At 42.4% G+C, this 22,388-nt stretch overlaps 1 protein-coding gene across 1 annotated transcript in view; it reads left to right on the plus strand.

Moving 5' to 3' along the window:
- Nucleotides 1–22,388, plus strand: part of LOC136854686 (uncharacterized) — a 71,077-nt gene that overhangs the window by 28,372 nt on the left and 20,317 nt on the right. The window contains exon 4 of the mRNA XM_067131282.1: nucleotides 2,899–3,049. Coding sequence (XP_066987383.1) covers nucleotides 2,899–3,049 — 151 coding nt within the window. The remainder of the gene's footprint in view (nucleotides 1–2,898; nucleotides 3,050–22,388) is intronic.

The following is a 22,388-nucleotide window of genomic DNA, read 5'->3' on the forward strand; positions in this document are numbered from 1 at the left end:
TGATGAACAAAATTGTCCATGAACCAGTCTACAAATTTTTTTAGTAATAAAGCTTCAAGGTATGTTTATTTACACATAAAACTGTCCAAAACAGTCCATAACTCACTTGGACCTATCCAGAATTAATCGTACAGACTTTTTTTTTTTGTTTTTATAATTTTTCATTCACAGTGCCTTATAAGCGATGAACAAGTGTCCATGAACCCATCTAAACATTTTTTTTTTTTTTGGCAATCGTGCTTCAAGATATGTTTATTTAGACACAAAACAGTTGAAAACTTAATAATTAAAATTCGATAATTCCGTGAAATTTGGCAGTTGGCACTCTCCTTAAGACACCTTAGAGGCCCTCCTTTTGGATCCTTGAGAGAGGCTTCTCTCAAGGCTCTTTTTTTTTTTTAACTCTTCTTTCTGGTGGCCTTAGCTTCAGCCAAATGAGTAAGTGAATTACAAATGATGTCATTGTTATTAGGGTTTTCACATATTGGAGGAGAACTACCTTTTTTGGTATCCTTTTATGCTAAGAATGGTGTTAGGGCCAAAGCTCTTCCAAGAGTTTTCTCTATCTCCTCTCTAGAAACTAACTGATGAGGAAGAAGAGCTACTTTTATGCCTTGTGAGGACTGAGAATTTATACACCCCATCTTAAATCATTAAGGAATCAGTGTATGAACCTATTTTGCACTGTAAGAAGCATGAGGTTCTTTGCACTGTCAGAAAGCTTGAGGTTCTTATGTCTAAGAATGCTATAGCTTACTTGATTAAGTCCTTAATCCTTTGCACTGTCAGAAAGCTTGAGGTTCTTATGTCCAAGAATGCTATAGCTTATTTGATTTAGTCCTCAATCCTGGAAGCATATCACGCATTATCGTCCCTTGTTGAGGGTGAAACCACACGATGTCAGAGCAACGGCTACGTCTACTAGTTTTCATCAGCACCTCTCTCTAGATTGACGTACACTAGCACCTATAGTTTCAGTAAAAGAGATTATCTCCTGGTCTTCCCTTTACATGTTATGAACAGGTAAAGGTTCTCTCTATCAACCTCCATCTTGAACAGGTAAAGGTTCTCTCTATCAACCTCCATCTTTGTTAGTGGGGAAGAGTATGTATTTGAGTTTGCACATTTTACCTAGTTGTATTTGCTTTGTTTTCTCTTAGGCGAGGGCAAACAAAGTTCTTTAGAGTAAGTAATGATTGTCTTATTTTGCAGAGCCTCTGCTCCTCATTGGAGAAAGCTACCTTGAGCTGATTAAGTACGGCTTTTTCTTACAAATTGTTCTTGTTGTTTTGGGTGTGAGCTGCCACAGCAGCTCAGTTAGGTAGATGGTAACTTTATGGATTGTGGTTGTAGCTCCCAACAGCTCTGCAGGTCTGAGGCATAGAGGCCTAACTTGCCATTCTATGTTGCACAATCATCAGCCAATGGCCAAATGTAGGGTCGACGCTCCACCTACAAAAGCGGACCTCACTTGATGAAGATCCTCATCTGACAAGTGCTTGCCATGGGATCATATTAATCACGTAAACAGCGATGAGGATATTTCTAATGATATTGAATAATTTAGCCATCAGGGAATCTCTTACCCTCCTCCAGCTCACAGTGTTAGATTCGGCAAGTGATAGAGGGTAAGTTTCACCTCAAAAAGATTAAGAGAAGAATGACAACCAAAACCATCACTGTCTTACCCCTACCTTCCGAAGAGTCAGGTAACTGTTGGGAGCATTTGTTAAAGATTGTTTCAGTTTAAACACTTGTTGAACCCATGCTAAATAGTAGCTTATAAAGTAAATGATAGAGGTAAGTACCTAAAAAATTGATTTCATCATAAAAATTTAAATTTTGTTGTAAAGAATCTATTATTTGGGATGAACCTTACCTGCTGTTAAAGATAACTATATCTTTGTGCTGGCAGGCAAGTCAGTATTCAAATAAAAGAAAATTAGTCCTCTCCTGGCAACAGTGCCAACAGATGGATTGTAGTCATTAGGTAAAAAGCTCCTTATACCTGGTGGAATTTTGTTGTTTCTTTGGAGGTCTAATTATTTGTCTTTACACCTTTTTCCCACCTCCATTTCTTCAGTGTGTGAATCAGCTGTCATAATAGGGAAGTAAGATTCATTTCAAAATAGAAATTTTTATAATAAAATTTATTTTTAAATACTTACCTCTTTATTATGCATCCCCCCAACCTCCCCACTCATGTGGATGGAGAAAAACTGAAAGATAAACAATAGATGCTTGAATCACCTGAAGCGGGTGTGTCCATAGACAGTTCAAACTAAACGACCCTGTTAATTTTTTAGTTGTCACACACTATTGTCCTTCCGCCTGATGCGGGAATTACAGCTATCATAACAGAGAGGTAAGTATTTAGAAAATAAATTTTATTATAAAAATTTATATTTTCACAATAAACTTCATTATTTGGGTACTTAACTACTTTTAAAGTAGATCCTGACCAGCCTCCCCACAACTTACCAGGCTGTCATGAAGAATTTTGACACAACTGGTGGAGAACAGTTGAACTAAACAGTCATCCAGGTGAGCCAAGCAATCATCATCTTTTATTTGAATGCTGACTCACCAGCCAGCATGGAGATATGGCTATCTTTAATAGTTGGTGATTATCCAAAAAAATAAATGTTATGAAACTTTATATTTTCAGGAAAAATAGTGGAGGACTGTATTACACTAACTACAGTACTTTTCAAGTTAGGAGCTCATATTTGTTACACAAATATAATGTATGTAAATGAATTGCATAGAATACCCAGACTTGAACTTTGTTATAATGCAAGATTTTCGGATGTAATCTATGTAAATGAATTGCACTGAATACCCTGACTTGATCTTTGTTGGAATACAGGAGTTTTCAATAAATAAAAAATTTTCCAGGTTACCTTCAGTATACAAGCCTGTCAGCATTACAGTCCCATCACTGTATAATGGAGGAATTCTTGAGAAAGAGTTACCTCCTATACCTACATGTAATGAGGTGATTGATCCAGTTATTAAGAATAAAATACAAGAAGTTCCATCAGATCAGGTTGGTGGTTTTCATTTTTAGGTTTAGATAGCATTCTTAATTACTTCTAGTAATCCAGGTTATAGGTGAATACAGATGTGTCAAGTTTTGCAGAAATTATTATTTGTTCGTACACAAATACAACCCCTCACCTGTATTTTCGGTTTAGCTTGTGAACTTGAGTTGGAATGGCCGTTCAACTTTCAGACAAGGTTGTTAACTACTGATGGTAGGGGGGGAAGCCCTACCCACTCGTTGGTCTTCACTCCACTTTGCTTTCGGCCACAGTCGAGTGAATACGTCTGCTGCACTCTGCCTGACTGCCGTTTGCTTTCATGCTTTTTTCAGTTTGCTTGCTTGTCAGTATACTGTTTGTTATAATTAAGTATGCCAACCTCTGATCTCTAAAAGCCAACTGTAGAGAGGAAACTGCTAATCCTTTGGCACTGCTCAGGGAAGGACAAGCTGTGCAAACGGTTCTTCTCTTCTATCGAGGTAGATCCTCATTCCTTGTGTTTGTTGTGCCATAGGCATGACTGTAATCAGTCTGGCCCTTGTCCATAGTGTTGGGTTTGGCCTTCTGAAAAGTGGGTGAAATTTGCCAGGAAACAAGAGAGATAGGAAAGTTTCTCCTGTGTCATCGGAGTGCAATACTCTGGATTCTTCTTGCCCTTGGCCAAACTTCCACCTGCTGTTACCACTCCTAAGGAAGTGGTTTCCTCTTCACTGACTCCTACTGCTACTTCAGTAGAGAGCTGCTGGGGGGTGAGTGGACATGACCAGCCCGGTTTTGCTTCACGGGAGGAGGCGTTGTCCTGGGGGGACGCTCATTCTTGAGGCATGAAGAGACTGCCTCATGTAACCTGACCTCCTTTGCAGGGTGCTGTGGAGCCTGAGGGGCTTAAGGAGCTCTGACCCTTCCCCTTAGGTCACTCGGGGGAGCCGAGTGTGACTAGTCTCATTGATCACTTGAAGGCTGTGCAAGGCCTTCTTGTTGCTGTTTCAACCATACCTGTGATGACTTATACAGTTACGCTATCCACCTGCTCAAGGGTAACCACCACATCCTTGGTAACCGTGTTCATGCCTTCGGTGATATGCCCCCAGATGCTGTCGTCAACTTCATCGCTTGGTGATGTCCTCCTCCACATGCTTGCTGTCCAAAGCCGCTCTTTGCAAGAAAAAGAAGTCGAAGAAGAGAAAGAAGTCGTTGTCTTCGTGTTCATCTTCGTTACTGACTGCTGTCGTCTTGCCTTCTCCTTGCCTTCTTCTCCCCAGAGCTAGTAAGTGGAGGAAGAAGGTTGACACTACCGGTCCCCATACCTCGCCCATGGGAAGTCTTATAGAGCTTCCAGTGGCCCAGCCCAAGGAAGGTGAGAGGGCTGCTGGTGCTCTCTCACCCCTCCCCCTATACTGGTGCTTTTGCTGCTGAGCGCACAGGAACGACTGATGCCCAGGGTTCTCCGGACACTGGTACCGGTCCCCATACCTCACCTACTGGGGCCAGTAAGGGTCCCCAGTCTATGGACTTGGGGCCTTTCTCCAAGTAAGGCCCGGCAAGGGAAGGTGAGCAGAGAGCGTGCAGGTGCTCCCTCACACCCCTCCAGCTCTTCAAAGAGAGCGACCCAGGGGTCCCAGGATGGTGGCCTGGCCTGACTGGCCCAGTCACCTGGGCAAGGTAAGAGGAGGTCCCCGTTCAGCCGTCTTCTCCTGTAGAAGCTCTGGCTTCTAAGAATGCTGGAGCACACTTGCAGGACAGTCCTCTTTCACATTTGTGTGAGCAGGACCTCTCTCCTTGACCCTTGCAGATGTCGTCGCTGTGTGTTGAGGACCACCCATGGCCTCTCCTGCTTGTCGGGAATTCGTTCCTCAAACAGAGGCAGCGGCACGGGAATGGACTGCCATGGCAGCATTCCAGACAGTATCTTGAATTGATCTCTGTTCATTGTTGGTGGCCAAGATTGCATCCTCTTCTGTGGGTTTCCATATGCCCGAAGGAGACACTAGGTTTAGGAGACTGATGTTGTCTGGAGGTAGGGTCATCACCTACCTAGCCAACCAGACGACAAACCTGCGGGCGAACCCAGTCATGAAAAGGTGCGACACTCCTGTCCTTGGTTTGGACAGGACATATGCTAGAGTGAGGGATCACCAGGGGGCTATGGTGTGTGTGCCTCTCATGCGGAGGGAATGACTCGGGAGGACCATGACCTGGAGGGATCCAAGGGTCCTATGCCCCAGGACTGGGATGCACCCAAGTTACAGAGGCATTTTCCCGAGGACCATTCATCAGCCATCAAGCCTTCTGGGGACCCCAGAAGGAACCCAGGGCCTTGATGGGCTTGCCTTGGTCGAGGCTTGCCCAAGGGGTCTTGGCAACAGAATTCTCTTTGTTCCAGCTTCTCTTGCAAGATGCTTCCTCCATCTCTACCTGGCTAAAGGAAATACCTGAGTGCTTTACGTTTATGTCCTACCTCTGCCAACCCTCATTCTGGTACCTGAGCTGAAAGGCAAAGTAGAGTGCAAGCTGACAAGTGGGATATGTTATAATAATAATTTTTCATTATTAGGATAAATATTTTAGTTGTTTTCACAAAACATGACCTTGTCTGAAATTTTAATTGTGCCATTCTTTACAATCTTACATTACCTCACTTTTGTGGTTATATACAATGTAAAGAACTCATGGTTTGTATGTTAGGGAATAAATTTCCTTTAAAAAATACAAATTTGGCTGTTTTTTCTTTAAAATGTTAGTTTTTACAATTGTTTAATTGCCCCGGTTATTTATATAACTTATTAAATTAGGCCTCCTTAGAGAGGATGGTCATCTCAGCCCTGGTACCTGGGTTCCAGCCCTAAGCATCATACATCCATCCATCTTATAAGGAATGTGTTACCTTAGTAATTACCCTTAATGGGATTGGCAGAGGCTGTGTCTTTGGCTAAATTCCAATACCGCTTCTCGTCAGTTTCTTTCTTTGAGGCTATATCAACTCATAATATCCTCGTAACCAGCTCTGTCCATTTTTATTTGGCCATTTAGGTCCCCTCATATCTGTATCGCATCTGACTGCAGCGCTTCTTTTACTGCTTCTGATAGTCTTTCCCAAAATTCATGCTCTTTTTCTTCTGGTCTTCCTAATTGTAGTGAGCAGCCAAAAACATATTGACCTTCCATATTCGTTCATTCATTCGGCCTTGATGTCACATCTTCAATCATTTCACCTTTTACCTGAATGTCTATTCCATTTTGTCTTTTTTTCCTGTCAGTTTTCCAGAAGTGTTTTTCTGCACCATTTCATCCTGTTTGCTTTCAAAGCTCTTATCTTTTTTACAACTCACCTGTCATGGTCTCTTTTCTACATGACCACCAGATTCATGATCCATAAATAAAAATGGGACTGGAATGGACTGATGGACTGCAACAACCCAAGGAGGAAGGAGCAAAAGAAAATACTCAAGTAGCTTAAACCTAATTTATTAACCTAAGTTATTTACAATAATTACAATGAGCCCAGGGTTTGGGAAGCACAGAGACATCCAATAATTACAATGAGCCCAGGGTTTGGGAAGCACAGAGACATCATAAATGGTCATTATCATAAATTACAAATAAATTCAGTTAACTTTAACTAAACAATCAACAGTTAACAGAATAAAATGACCTAAAATAAACACGTTAATCAGCAGCAATAAATATACCAATAAGTATTCAACCATACACTTGTTCATTACTGACAGTAATAACCAATAACAATAACTAATACAAGCCATACACTTGCTCATCACAAATTACAATAACAATAAGAGCCATACTCTTGCTCCTTACTAAGAAATAATCAGGTAATGAACCATCATACGTCATGCATAAAGTAAAATGAACCATCATAATGATCACTCAGAGCCATACACTGCTCCTTCAACATATCTAATAGAGTAATCATCCAGAGCCACAATCCTCGAGGATGACCATCATACACTGCCGGGCCATCACCAGTGACCATGACAGAGTCGATGCGACAGTCACTTCGTTGCCTCAGAAGGATATCTCCTCTAAACTGGAAACCATGATTTGGTCACCACCTCGACCTCGGGAGCTGGGTTGACTTTCTCCTTGACAATCAACAGGTGACCCACAACTGCTGTATCAGGACCATCACCAACTAGGTGATACTTCAAAACTGCTGCTGATTGTTCTCGACTGCATCATGAGAACCTGTCGATCTGCCTTCCAAAACCTGACTGGGAAGAAAAGCACAAAGAGACGAACATAACCTTGCCTCCTCACAAAACAGGAGTGCACGTTAACAAATTAAACAAGGCTGTTTCAAATTAACAACTGAGAAACCTAACACACCCTACCCAGTTTTCTGGCTTGTGACCAGCTTTTGGACCAAGGTAGCAGTAAACTAACCCTGTATCACTAGCTTTATCTGTGGCTACTTTGCACAGGTTTGACAAGTGTAAAAATTGAAAGAATCGTTAAAGAAAGCTCCCAATGGGTACTCCCACTCTTTGGAAGATGGGGGTAAGACAGCATATGTTTCATTTGTCATTCTTCTCATGTCAGTAAATATGGTTGGCTATTTAGACAAGTGCTCTGAAATTTGGGTTTGTTTTCTTGGTTATTGAATGGATTGTCTGGATTTTGGTCTGTATCTGGCAATATGGATTCTTCTTCTCGTTCTTCTCAATCTCCGCTATTGAAATCTATTAGATTGTAAGGTAAGTGGTTGTAAGACGAGATTGGGTTAACTGACGTACGAACGAATGAACTATGCATGGATCATTGAGAGGTGAATTGTGATGCAGACAGCCTTTGTGATCATTGCAAGGATTGTTCTTTGGAAGAGATAGAGAAGATGATAAGTTGCCAAATTAGAAGAGAAGGATAGACTTAGGAGAGAGTAAATAGAACAGTTAGTCTTGAATCTAGGTTTTCTTTAGAACTAACACCTGGTCAAGAAGATAGAGATAAGTCTATAGTTTCTTCCCTAGTGGATATAGATCCTTCTGGACCCAAATGTCAGCTCTGGGTAGTAGGTTAGATTTAATGCAATTGGATATTGACTTGGTTAAATCTAGAAATTAATTTTGTGTAGCAATTCAAGTCTTTTGCAGCAAATGTGTCCAGTGCATTGGCAGGGGCTGTCCCCTTGTTCCTTTGGCCACTCTGTGGATGCAGCCTTCCCTGTCACCTTGGCACCCCTGCCTACAGGCCTGGTAGTCTCGGGGTTTCCAGACAAGGATGAACATCGCAGGGTGTTCAGGACTGTTCCCTCTGTCTCCCGCCTTTGCTGTCAGTCCTCCATAGACAGAGTTAGAATGTGGTCGCTCAATGACAGTGATGGTAGGTCTCTATATTGTCATAGGTCTAGATCTTCTGTTTGACCCCATTGTCCCTTGGTAATTCTAGCAATTCGTCTGAGGCAGATAACCTGATAGCGATCTGTAGTGAGTGCTGCCGTTGCTCCCGCAGCTGTCGCTAGCATCCCTGAGTCTGTAGTTAGGCTATCAGGAGTAAGTATTTGCGCCAGTTCTCCCCTTTGATCACCAGTGGTACAAGTTTTGTTTTTGACAAGGCCTCTGTTATGTCCGTGCCCAGGCTTTTGTGGTTTTTATGGACTGTTTTTCAAGCTTGGGCGAAGCATGCCAGATATTCACATTTGCCCATTAGTCCATCAGTTTTTGTGCAGCGTAGAGTCTGTCAGTTTCTGCATGGTGTAGTCCAAGTACAGTTCCGTATATGTTGTCAATCTGTACGAGGTGTTGTCAAGGCTATGCAAGGCTTTATCGAGTTCACACAAGGCGTCAGAGAGTCTGCACGGCTGGCAGCGAGTTCTCTTGGTTGTCAGTGAGTCCACACAGCCAGCAGCGAGTTCACATGGTTGTCAGCGAGTCTGCATGGCTAACAGCGAGTTTGCACAGGTTTCAGAAGTTCTGCATGAGGCTTTAGCAAGTCTTCATGGGCATTAGCGAGGCTGCATGGGCATCAGCCAGTCCACAGGTATTAACGAGTTTACACAGGCGTTAGTGAGTCCGCATGGGCATTAGCGAGTTTGCACAGGCGTTAGTGAGTCCGCGTGGACGTTAGCTAGTCCGCATGGTTGTTAGCAAGTCCAAGGTATCAGTAAATCCACTTGAGGCTCCAGCAAGCATGCACAAGATGTCAGCAAGTCCACTCAGTTTGAGAGCTTTTGACTTACAAGTTTCTGCCCGATGGATTATGAAAACTTTAGTGCTTGGTGTTGTGAGACCATCTGGTGTTGGGGATAGCTTTGTTCCTGAGGGAGAGGACTCCTATTGGCATTGCTCTTCCAGATAGCATTCTCATTTGCTTCCTATTCAGGAAGAGGAGCATTTAGTCTATCCCTTCAGTTTTAAAGAATTAGTTCAGATGTGCTTAGATATCCACAGTTCTTTAAGCTATCAATTTTCGTACTTGGGAGACTTGACTCTATGGCAATTGTATGGCTAAAGAGAGTCTCCTTTTTTGAAAGTCCTCTCTTTTGTCCCCCTTGCTGTCTGCTAGGAAGATGATGGTGTATCAAGCAGGGGATTTTTTTCTCCTTTTCTCCTGATACAGCTGTATGGTCCATGTTTTTCCAGCCAAGAGAGCCACAATTGTGTCTGCTAAGCAGTATCTCTCGATTCAAGAGGCTGAGAATATGTATTAACTTGGCTAACACCATCGAAGCTATACCCCCTAGTGAATTGTGCTGAACACTGTTAACTGTGTTTGAAGGAGTTTGGTGGACTTCCTCCTCCTTGGGCCAGGGATCCTTGGTAAGCCCTAAAGGTTTTTGTTTCCTTAGCAAGGTATTTTTGGATGTGATAGGTGAACGGGCTCGTATCACTAGCAACCTCAAGGTCACATGGGAGAATAGCTATGCTCTTGGCTGGTTCCTTCAGTCTCCCTCCTTAGCAGACAGTCATTGGTTTCAGCTTATCCTTTTGGGAAGTAATAGACAACAAGCTATCTGTTTCTATAGCTTCAAGTACAGGGAAGGAGACAGAGAAGACTGAATAGTACTTTTCTCCACCAATCCCAGACCACTAAAGGGAAGTCTCCTCTTCCTCTTACCTCTTTTCCCCAGTCTTCCTTTCCGTGCTCAGGAAGGAAGAAGTGTCCTTTTGGCAGCAAGGATCCAGATTTCATTCTGCCAAAGGGGGATGTGCATTTCCTCCACTAATATCAAGATTCCTAAGTCTTATTAGCTCATCGAGCCCTCGTGTGCCTGTGGGTGCAGGTTGGGCCACTTCACTCAAGTGTGGGAACACTGTTTTAGATGCCCTGGTAAAGGAAGTTCTTTTGGAAGGTTATTGCATTCCTTTCAGGAATTGACCACCTCTTCAACCAGCTCTTAACTTTCCAGTCATACAGAGCAACCTAGAGAAGAGACAGGTGTTGGTCAGGAAGTCTTATCTCCATTAGAGAAGGCAGTATTATAGGAAGTACCAGCTATTTTGCTGGTCTTTTTACACAGGCTATTCCTAGTGCCAGGCAATGGGAGGTCGGAGGACAGTCCTAGATATATACAGGCTCAACCTCTGTGGTCAGCTGTTCCCCTTTTTTTCTATGGATTCAACCTTCACGGTCTTTAACCGCCATGGAGGAAGGCACTTGGATGTTTATGGTGGACATAAACAATGCGTATTCTCGTGTCTTCATTCACCAACTTTCTAGGAAGTGCCTACACTTTGTCTTTGGGGAAAGACATATCAGTGTCGAGCTCTCTGTTTTGGGCTGAGCTCCATGCCCTAAGTTTTCACGTGGGTTCTAGCCCCCTACATGAATATATTACTTATTACCTAGATGACTGGATTACCTTTGTGAAGTCCAAGGGGTTGTCCTGATGGCAAGAGATCCTGTACTGGGCTTGGCAAGGCCCTAGGCTTACTAAGAATGTCAAGAATCCAGTCATCTCTGGAACCTACACAGAGAGTGACCTATCTGGGCGTGTGATTGATTCTGTTCTGTTCAAGGTTTTCTGACACAAGCTCGAGTGGACAATCTGTTATTAATCATGAGAGCATTCTCTTCCTCAGGAAGCATGACCTCTAATGCTGATTGCATCACTTAGGCCACTTGTCTTCTCTGGAGAAGTTAGTTCCAAGTGCTCGACTTTGGATCTTACCTCTTCAGTTGCACTTGAGAGGCACTGGCATGAAGAGAGACTTGGCCAGACCATGAATTGTAGCCATGGAGCCAAGAACGGGTCCTTTCCCTTCGTTGGTCCATGTCCGTGGTATTGCTTCTCGCAGGGAAGTCCCTAGAGTACCTGGACCCAGACCTCTCGCTGTATTCAGTTGCCTCAGACGAGGATGGGGGTGTGGTTATTGGGAACCAGTCGCTTCAAGGGTGCGGTTGCCAGTAGAAGCGAGTCTTCACATTAACTGCAAGGAGTTGTTGGCTATCCAGAAGGGATATAAGTAATTTCTGTCTTCTCGGGTGTGTCTTCTCTAGCTCTTACAAGAAGGCAGGGGGCATGAATTAGGAAACATTGGTAGCCATCACCAGGACTGTAGCATCTGGACAGTGGAGAGGAATATTGTCCATATGCCCCAGTTGGTTCCTGGTTGACTGTATGTTGGCAGACACGTTAAGTCGTCCAGGAAAGGTACTTTCCCATTATTGATCTGTACCTTGTAGTTTGTGAAGCTGGAGAGTGTTCGGCCAATCCCTCATTGATCTCTTCGCAATGAAGCTGAATCATTGTCTCTAGCTGTATGTCTCCCCAGTTGCGGGCCCTCAAGCCTGAGCAGTGGAATGTTATGGTTTAAGATTGGACAAATATATTTGTGTACAGTATGCCTTCCCTATGTTTCCAATGTTGAAGGGGGTACTCAAGGGTTGAGGACTACTGGGAACTCCACCATGTTTCTAATTGCGCTTTGGTGACCAAGTAGGCATTGGTTCCTAGTCTTTCCATAGATCAATAGAGTGCCTAGGCATTATAGCGAACACCCCGTTTTCGTGGGGAATGCATACCACAACCCTCCCCCGACTAAAAATGCTTATAAGTACCTATCTTGAAAGTTCAAATACCAAATGTATACCTTAAACTAGCATCCTACATCAGATATACCTTAAAACTATTATTCTATTACTGTATTAATCTTTAAAATGATGTTATTAATATCATTTCAAAGTCATCTTGAACATTTTACCCTTAAAAATATATACTGAGAGAGAGAGAGAGAGAGAGATAGAGAGAGTATATCTTTCTATCAACCACTCTCCATTTCTATCTATCTATATATCTATCCATCCATCTCTAACATTCTGAGTATCCTTTGGCGAGAGAGAGAGGATTTTTAGTATCCTTCATAGTGGTATTTTGACCATCCTTCATAGTGGTATTTTGACCACCAAGTGGGCAACATATTTGACCATGAGTGGGCAACACTTCATCCCCTTCATGGTCAATATGTCAAGATAATTGACAGTTAGATTACACCCCACCTCTCCAAGCTTTCGGAAAAGAGTGGGAATCGATACGTTTTCTTTTAAATTTTACGTAATTAACTATAGAAATGCATAAATGTAATTATAGCATGGAAAATATGAAAGAATTAATAACAAAGTAACATCACATTTATCTATAGAACTACAGTATACAAAACAAATAGACATATGTTACATATGCATAAAAAATCTATCTGAGAGAGAGAGACAGAGATATGAAATACAAAGAACATAATCTAGATTAGTAGATGAGAAAAAAAAAAATATATATCTTAGTTTAACCAGACCACTGAGCTGATTAACAACTCTCCTGGGGCTGGCCCAAAGGATTAGATTTATTTTACATGGCTAAGAACCAATTGGTTACCTAGCAACAGGACCTACAGCTTATTGTGGAATCTGAACCACATTATAGCGAGAAATGAATTTCTATCACCAGAAATAAATTCCTCTTATTCTTCATTGGCCGGTCGGAGATTCGAACTCACGGCCAACAGAGTGGTAGCTGAGAACAGAACCCGCTCGCCCAACGAAGAACTTAGTAAGAGAGAGACTCTTCAGCCAAGTACTAACCCTTTTTTTTGTGATGACAGTTATGCCTTCATCCCTCCCTCAAAGTTGGATACAGTAAAAGATCAGGGATTGAGCTAAAATCTTACTAATTCACTATATTTCTTTAATGAATTGATATTTTGCTGTGTTTACATTGATATTAATATTTGAAAATTAGTAAATGATTTATTTATCATAAAAAACAAATACAGTAAACCCCCGTATTTGCGGGGGATGCGTACTACTCCCCCTCCCCCCGCGAATAGCTAAAATCCATGAATACTTAAAACCCCTAAAAACACTTAAAACTGCCTATTTTGAAAGTTCAAACACAAAAAAACCTCTAAAAATGCTTATACCTGAGTATTTTCTTAGTTTTATCACAAAAAGTGCATCTTGTCATGAAAAATATATGAAAATACAGTAATTAGTGAATATTTCTCAGTGAAAACACCACGAATGGGCGAATTTTCTGCGAATAATGTGTATATATGTTCCATAGAGAAATCCGCGAACAGGGAGTCCACGAATATGGGAGTTTACTTTAAGCATACATATTACTTATGCATAAAAATTCTGTCATCTCAGTAAGAGAGAGAGAGAGCCGAGAAAGGAAGGGAGAAAGAGAAAAGAGAGAGAGAGAGAGAATTATTATTTTTATTTTTTAATGTTATTAGTCTTATTAAACTTAATATTAATATTTGAAAATTAGTACTTTTAAATCATTATTTTATCATAAAATAATGATAAAATACTGTATGTACAGTATAGTATTTAGTCACGAAAATATTATGAAAATACAGAATATTGCTCTATGAAAGAATCCGCGAATGGGTGAGTTTTCCCGCAAATAATTTATAGGTAGGTTCCACAGAAAATTCCGTGAACTGTGAGAATGCAAATCTGGGAGTTTACTGTACCTCTATAGACAAATCAGCTTTGTTAGGTGGGGACAGGAAAGCTTAATGGAAATATTGAAATACAGGTACTTCATCTAACTACATGGAAACTGTAGTCTAGCTCAGCAGTTCTAGGGACTTTTATAAGTCACCTAGGGGCTCTTTCCTAATGACAAACCCTGTAGGGGGATAGTGCCATCAGTGTACCACATGGGGTGCATGGTAGTCATTACTTAAGGGTCTTTGCAGCATTGTAGGGGTTTTTTTCAATACACTATTGGAGATGAGGTGTCAAAGAACAAATTTACAGGTTAATAAGAAAACTCGCCTAATAACTTTAATATTGCAGTGGTCTGAAGACCTTCAAACAGAACCTTATCCTAATTTTATTTACATTTACCACGATTTATCAATTATCACCTTAGCAATACTTAATGTAATTTATTTCCTGCTTACAATTATAGATTATCAAAACAATGTTCCTATACTTAACTTAGCCTAACTTAATACTACCAATAATCAAAATATTATCAACAAATCTCCAACTCTGGCACATGTCCCAAAATAGTTCCTTATGTTTCTCAGCACTTCATCTCAAAAGACAATCATGAAAGTCAACATATAATTTGGGGATCACCACGGAGTTTATTGTAGCTTTGACATCCAAGTTGAGGGCAGAAATTACTTTAGGATCTCTTAATGCCGTCTTTTCTACACAAAAGCACTTCACTCATTACTAACAGGAATCTGAGATCCCATTTACGACTAAGTCAGCTTACAGACATTTAAGCACCTTCTCTGATCCCCATCCCATTTGGGACAGACACTCTCTTTAGTAACTGCTATGTAAAACTTGGAATGGAACATGAGAATGGGTTCGATCTCACCAGCTGCTCAACTGATTTGTCAGTTGCCAATACAGACTTTTATTTCCACTGCAGTTCCCGTCGGTACATATCTATTCCCGATGTCGCTTCTGATAGGGAAATACCCTAAACCAGATGAAGCCTCTCATAGATCAGGTGAAGGGGTGCCAATCACCCTACCCTAACACACTCAAGCAAACTGAAAGTAAAAAAAAGAAAAAACAGACATGAACACGTAACCCCACCAAGCATTTACAAACAAAAGCATGCGCAAAACAAAAATGAAAAAGTACCAATTTCATCATACAAACCAACCAATCAACGCCACCACAGCATCCCTGCGGCCCCTAGCTGCAACCTGTCTGATTTCTTTTACTTTATTCTTATTCTCTTTCTTCCATCTGACTTTCCACCCTCTCTAAAAATTGTTTCCTAATGCAACTGCGAGATTTTCCTCCTGTTACACCTTTCAGACCTTCTTACTGTCAGTTTCCCTTTCAGCGCTGAATGACCTCATGGGTCCCAGCGCTTGGCCTTTGGCCTCAATTCTGTATTCTATTCTATTCTTCCTAATGACAAAAGGAAAAGTCCACTAATTTCTTGTTGAGTATTGTGGGAGCTTTATAGATTATGGTGCAAGTCAAGGGCAGTCCCTGTCTTTGCACCAATATTAACAGTATACTAATAATAAGTTGCTGCACTTATTGAGAGATGCTAAAGGATTGTCTGTTTCCTCCATGCTGACTTGGGCAAAAGTGTTCACGCTTTTCAGCTGGATTGCTGAAGGTTATGCTAAAGCTGCTTTTATGGAACCTGGTCTACCTTAGGGCTCCTCCTTTCTACCCGAGAGAGAAGCTTCTCTCTAGACTCTTTCTTAGAACACTCTGGTGGCTGTGGCTTTGGCCAACAGTATGTGGGTTACGTGATATAATCGTTAGTAGGGTGGTCACTTGCTAGAGCATAACTATCTTTTTTTTTTTTTTATCCTTTTGAGCAGAGAATGATGTCAAGACCAAAGCTCTTTCAATTTTCTCTGTCCCCACTTTAGAGAGACGGACTCCTGAGGAAGTCTCTAGATGGACTCCTGAGGAAGAAGAGCTTCTTTGATGCCCTGTTAGGGCTACAGGGATTTTGCATCCCATCTTAACTATTAAGGAAGCAGTGTGGGAACTCATTTTGCACTGCCAAAGTATCCTTAGGTTCTTAGGTCTTGGAATGCCATGACTTTCTTTATTAATCCTTAATCTTGGAGGCACACCATGCATTGTCTCCAAGGATTGTCCCCTTTTGAAGGTGAAATTGCACAATGTCAGAGCAACAGCTACATCGATTGCTTTTCATCAGAACCTCTCTCTAGACTACCAAGTCTTGGCAGTACAGTGGAGGTGTAACTGTGTTTACCTCTAACTACTTGAGGGCCGTTTATATCCAGTAGGAAGACTGCTGTACACTAGCACATATAGTTGCGGCGGGGTAGATTTCTCCAAGTCTTCCCCTTATGTGCTATGAACAGGTATAGGTTTTCACTATCGACCTCATCCTGGGTAAGTCAGGAACCTTATTTATTGGAGTTTGTATGTGGTAATGTCATTCCTTACTTTTGTTTTGATTGCAGTATTATGCTTAGTTGTATTTGCTTTGTTTCATTAGAGTAAACAATGTTGGACTTATGTTGCTGAACCATTGCTCCTTATTGGAGAAAGCTACCCCGAGCTGGTTAAGAACCACCTTTTTCAGGCAAAATTGGTGGTGTGCCCACCCTCCCGGGAGGAGAAACATTCCCCGCCGAGAGAGACCGGGCAGCATGAGGTGATCCTTCTCCCAAAACTTCCAAAGACAAATCAATGGAGGAAAAGGAAGGAGACAAACCTGACAAGGAAGGAGAAGCAAGGGGAGAAGCAGAACATTGAGGAACCTGAGAAACATCCATCAAAGGAGGAGAAAATTCTTCCCAAAATGGTGCCCCCGACTTCCTCTTGTACTGCTTCTTGACAAATCTCTTCAACCATTGCACAGGAGGCCAAGAACGACACTCAGGGCAGGGGTTAGCCACATTAAAACAAACACTGAACACAAATACAACAAAGAAACATGGGCAAAGGCAAAAACAACCGGCTATGGAGAGGAAAGAGAGAAAGAAACGACCTCTCTCAATGGCAGTAAGAGGAAAACTGGAAAACCGATACGTCATGGGGTTGAAATAAGGTCGCTGCTCGCTTCCCATCTCACCTCCGTGATGGGTGCCTGATGCCACCAGTTCTTTGCATGGACAATTCTTGCTTTTATTTTTACCAGTTTTCAGCTGGCACCAGAAGATTTATCCAGCTATGAAAAATACAAATTAATTTAAATATGTCATTTTTAGCTCCCATCAGCTCTGCAGGCCTAAAGTACATTGGCCTAACTTACCATTCTGTGTTGCACAATCTCAACCAATGGCTATATTCAGGGTTCATGTTCCACCTCCTTGCAGCACTGGATCTACCCTGATGAAGATCCTCATCTGACAAGTGCTTGCCATGGGATCAGGTAAGCAGCGATAAGGATATTTCTATCTGATATGTTGGTTATAGGGAAATCTCTTACCCTCTCCCAGCACTCAGTGTTGGAGTCAGCTAATGATTGAGGGTAAGTTTCATCTAAAAATAATGATTTTTATGATAAAATCAATTTTTTAGGTACTTACTCTCTATCATTGAGACCCCTCCCTCCTCCCATCTGAAGAGATTAGGAGAGGAACGACAACCAAAACATACGCTGTCTTCCCCCACTTTCCAAAGACTGGTGGTAACTGATGGGAGCCTTCGTTATTGATTGTTTAAATTTTAACGCTTGTCAAACCTGCGCCCAGTAGCAGCAGATAAAGCCAATGATAGAGGGTAAGTACCTAAAAAATTGATTTTATCATAAAGATAATTATTTTGTTTTCTTTGCACTGTAAACTTTTTATTAATTAAAGTATTTAAGCAAGTTAATAAAAATTTGGGCATTAATTTGGGTTGTACATGTATTACTTGGTGGCATTTAGGATTGGTTTCAAACAAGTTTTTTTCCTCCTCTCTCTCTCTCTCTCTTGAATTTTTCCTCTTTCTACGGTAATTTCTTTATTCAGTTGCGTTAGAGTAAGTAAGTGTATCAGTTTGGATTGATTTTATCAAGTGTTTGGGAAGATTTTCTCAAAGCTATGAAGTGAAGGCAAGTGTAAAGATTCTTTTCATATCTCTCCATCTCTTGTATTTTCTTGAAAAGGACAATATGTATATCTCATATTTGCAAATTTGTTTAAGGTTATCTAAATGCAGCAATACTTGTTTGTGTGTGTAGTAGCCTATACACAGAGGAACATGTAGCTTACTTTATTTGCAGTTATCTGTATGAATTATCATGGATTACTGTCATTTAATTGTACAGTACTTCTGTGTCAAAAAGGCATATTACTGAGAATTTCTTAAGATGACGCTCTTTATCTTTTGGGAGGTGAGAGATGCCCCACATATAAGAAAAAAGTTACTCTTTCACCAACATCCCACAGTTAGAGGATGCAGCCACAGTTAGAGGATGTGGCATGGGATCTCTTTCACCAGCATTCCACAGTTAGAGGATGTGGCATGTGATCTCATTCACCAACATTCCACAGTTAGAGGATGTGGCATGGGATCTCTCTTTCACAAACATTTCACGGTTTGAGGATGTGGCGTGGGATCTCTCTTTCACCAACATTCTACAGTTAGAGGATGTGGCATGGGATCTCTCTTTCACCAACATTCCACAGTTAGAGGATGTGGCATGGGATCTCTCTTTCACCAACATTCTACAGTTAGAGGATGTGGCATGGGATCTCTCTTTCACCAACATTCCACAGTTAGAGGATGTGGCATGAGATCTCTCTTTCACCAACATCCCACAGTTAGAGGATGCAGCATGGGATCTCTTTCACTAACATTCGACAGTTAGAGGATGTGGCATGGGATCTCTCTTTCACCAACATTCCACAGTTAGAGGATGCAGCATGGGATCTCTCTTTCACCAACATCCCACAGTTAGAGGATGCAGCATGGGATCTCTTTCACTAACATTCGACAGTTAGAGGATGTGGCATGTGATCTCTTTCACCAGCATTCCACAGTTAGAGGATGTGGCATGTGATCTCATTCACCAACATTCCACAGTTAGAGGATGTGGCATGGGATCTCTCTTTCACAAACATTTCACGGTTTGAGGATGTGGCGTGGGATCTCTCTTTCACCAACATTCTACAGTTAGAGGATGTGGCATGGGATCTCTCTTTCACCAACATTCCACAGTTAGAGGATGTGGCATGGGATCTCTCTTTCACCAACATTCTACAGTTAGAGGATGTGGCATGGGATCTCTCTTTCACCAACATTCCACAGTTAGAGGATGTGGCATGAGATCTCTCTTTCACCAACATCCCACAGTTAGAGGATGCAGCATGGGATCTCTTTCACTAACATTCGACAGTTAGAGGATGTGGCATGGGATCTCTCTTTCACCAACATTCCACAGGATGCGGCATGGGATCTCTTTCACCCAGCATTCCATAGTTAGAGGATGTGGCATGGGATCTCTCTTTCACCAACATTCCACAGTTAGAGGACATGGGATCTCTCTTTCACCAACATCCACAGTTAGAGGATGTGGCATGGGATCTCTCTTTCACCAACATCCCACAGTTAGAGGATGTAGCATGGGATCTCTCTTTCACCAACATTCCACAGTTAGAGGATGTGGCATGGGATCTCTCTTTCACCAACATTCCACAGTTAGAGGATGTGGCATGGGATCTCTCTTTCACCAACATCCCACAGTTAGAGGATGCAGCATGGGATCTCTTTCACTAACATTCGACAGTTAGAGGATGTGGCATGGGATCTGTCTTTCACCAACATTCCACAGTTAGAGGATGCGGCATGGGATCTCTCTTTCACCAGTATTCCATAGTTAGAGGATGTGGCATGGGATCTCTTCTTTCACCAACATTCCACAGTTAGAGGATGTGGATCTCTCTTTCACCAACATCCCACAGTTAGAGGATGTGGCATGGGATCTCTCTTTCACCAACCAGTTAGAGGATGTGGCATGGGATCTCTTCTTTCACCAACATTCCCACAGTTAGAGGATGGCATGGGATCTCTCTTTCACCAACATCCCACAGTTAGAGGATGCAGCATGGGATCTCTTTCACTAACATTCGACAGTTAGCGGATGTGGCATGGGATCTCTCTTTCACCAACATTCCACAGTTAGAGGATGCGGCATGGGATCTCTCTTTCACCAGCATTCCATAGTTAGAGGATGTGGCATGGGATCTCTTCTTTCACCAACATTCCACAGTTAGAGGATGTGGCATGGGATCTCTCTTTCACCAACATCCCACAGTTAGAGGATGTGGCATGGGATCTCTCTTTCACCAACATTCCACAGTTAGAGGATGTGGCATGGGATCTCTTCTTTCACCAACATCCCACAGTTAGAGGAGAGGATAGCGGATGTGGCATGGGATCTCTCTTTCACCAACATTCCACAGTTAGAGGATGCGGCATGGGATCTCTCTTTCACCAGCATTCATAGTTAGAGGATGTGGCATGGGATCTCATTCACCAACATTCCACAGTTAGAGGATGTGGCATGGGATCTTTCTTTCACCAACATCCCACAGTTAGAAGATGTGGCATGGGATCTCTTTCACCAACATTCCACAGTTAGAGGATGTGGCATGGGATCTGTCTTTCACCAGCATTCCATAGTTACAGGATGTGGCATGGGATCTCTTCTTTCACCAACATTCCACAGTTAGAGGATGTGGCATGGGATCTCTCTTTCACCAACATTCCACAGTTAGAGGATGTGGCATGGGATCTCTTCTTTCACCAACATTCCACAGTTAGAGGATGTGGCATGGGATCTCTTCTTTCACCAACATTCCCGGTTAGAGGATGTGGCAGATCTTTCTTTTAGAGGATGTGGCATGGGATCTCTCTTTCACCAACATTCCACAGTTAGAGGATGTGGCATGGGATCTCTCTTTCACCAACATTCCACAGTTAGAGGATGTGGCATGGGATCTCTCTTTCACCAACATTCCATAGTTAGAGGATGTGGCATGGGATCTCTCTTTCACCAACATTCCACAGTTAGAGGATGTGGCATGGGATCTCTCTTTCACCAACATCCCACAGTTAGAGGATGTGGCATGGGATCTCTCTTTCACCAACATTCCACAGTTAGAGGATGTGGCATGGGATCTCTCTTTCACCAACATCCCACAGTTAGAGGATGCAGCATGGGATCTCTTTCACTAACATTCGACAGTTAGAGGATGTGGCATGGGATCTCTCTTTCACCAGCGTTCCATAGTTAGAGGATGTGGATTGGGATCTCTTCTTTCACCAACATTCCACAGTTAGAGGATGTGGCATGGGATCTCTCTTTCACCAACATCCCACAGTTAGAGGATGTGGCATGGGATCTCTTTCACCAACATTACACAGTTAGAGGATGTGGCATGGGATCTCTCTTTCACCAACATTCCACAGTTAGAGGATGTGGCATGGGATCTCTCTTTCACCAACATCCCACAGTTAGAGGATGCAGCATGGGATCTCTTTCACTAACATTCAACAGTTAAAGGATGTGGCATGGGATCTCTCTTTCACCAACATTCCACAGTTAGAGGATGCGACATGGGATCTCTCTTTCACCAGCATTCCATAGTTAGAGGATGTGGATTGGGATCTCTTCATTCACCAACATTCCACAGTTAGAGGATGTGGCATGGGATCTCTCTTTCACCAACATCCCACAGTTAGAGGATGTGGCATGGGATCTCTCTTTCATCAACATTCCACAGTTAGAGGATGTGGCATGGGATCTCTCTTTCACCAACATTCCAAAGTTAGAGGATGTGGCATGGGATCTCTCTTTCACCAACATTCCAAAGTTAGAGGATGTGGCATGGGATCTCTCTTTCACCAACATCCCACAGTTAGAGGATGTGGCATGGGATCTCTCTTTCACCAACATTCCGCAGTTAGAGGATGTGGCATGGGATCTCTCTTTCACCAACATTCCACAGTTAGAGGATGCAGCATGGGATCTCTCTTTCACCAACATTCGACAGTTAGAGGATGTGACATGGGATCTCTCTTTCACCAACATCCCACAGTTAGAGGATGCGGCATGGGATCTCTCTTTCACCAGCATTCCATAGTTAGAGGATGTGGCATGGGATCTCTTCTTTCACCAACATTCCACAGTTAGAGGATGTGGCATGGGATCTCTCTTTCACCAACATCCCACAGTTAGAGGATGTGGCATGGGATCTCTCTTTCACCAACATTCCACAGTTAGAGGATACGGCATGGGATCTCTCTTTCACCAGCATTCCATAGTTAGAGGATGTGGCATGGGATCTCTTCTTTCACCAACATTCCACAGTTAGAGGATGCGGCATGGGATCTCTCTTTCACCAACATTCCACAGTTAGAGGATGCGGCATGGGATCTCTCTTTCACCAGTATTCCATAGTTAGAGGATGTGGCATGGGACCT

The sequence above is a fragment of the Macrobrachium rosenbergii genome, chromosome 29 (genome assembly GCF_040412425.1).
Source record: "Macrobrachium rosenbergii isolate ZJJX-2024 chromosome 29, ASM4041242v1, whole genome shotgun sequence".
Taxonomy (NCBI): Eukaryota; Metazoa; Arthropoda; class Malacostraca; order Decapoda; family Palaemonidae; genus Macrobrachium; species Macrobrachium rosenbergii.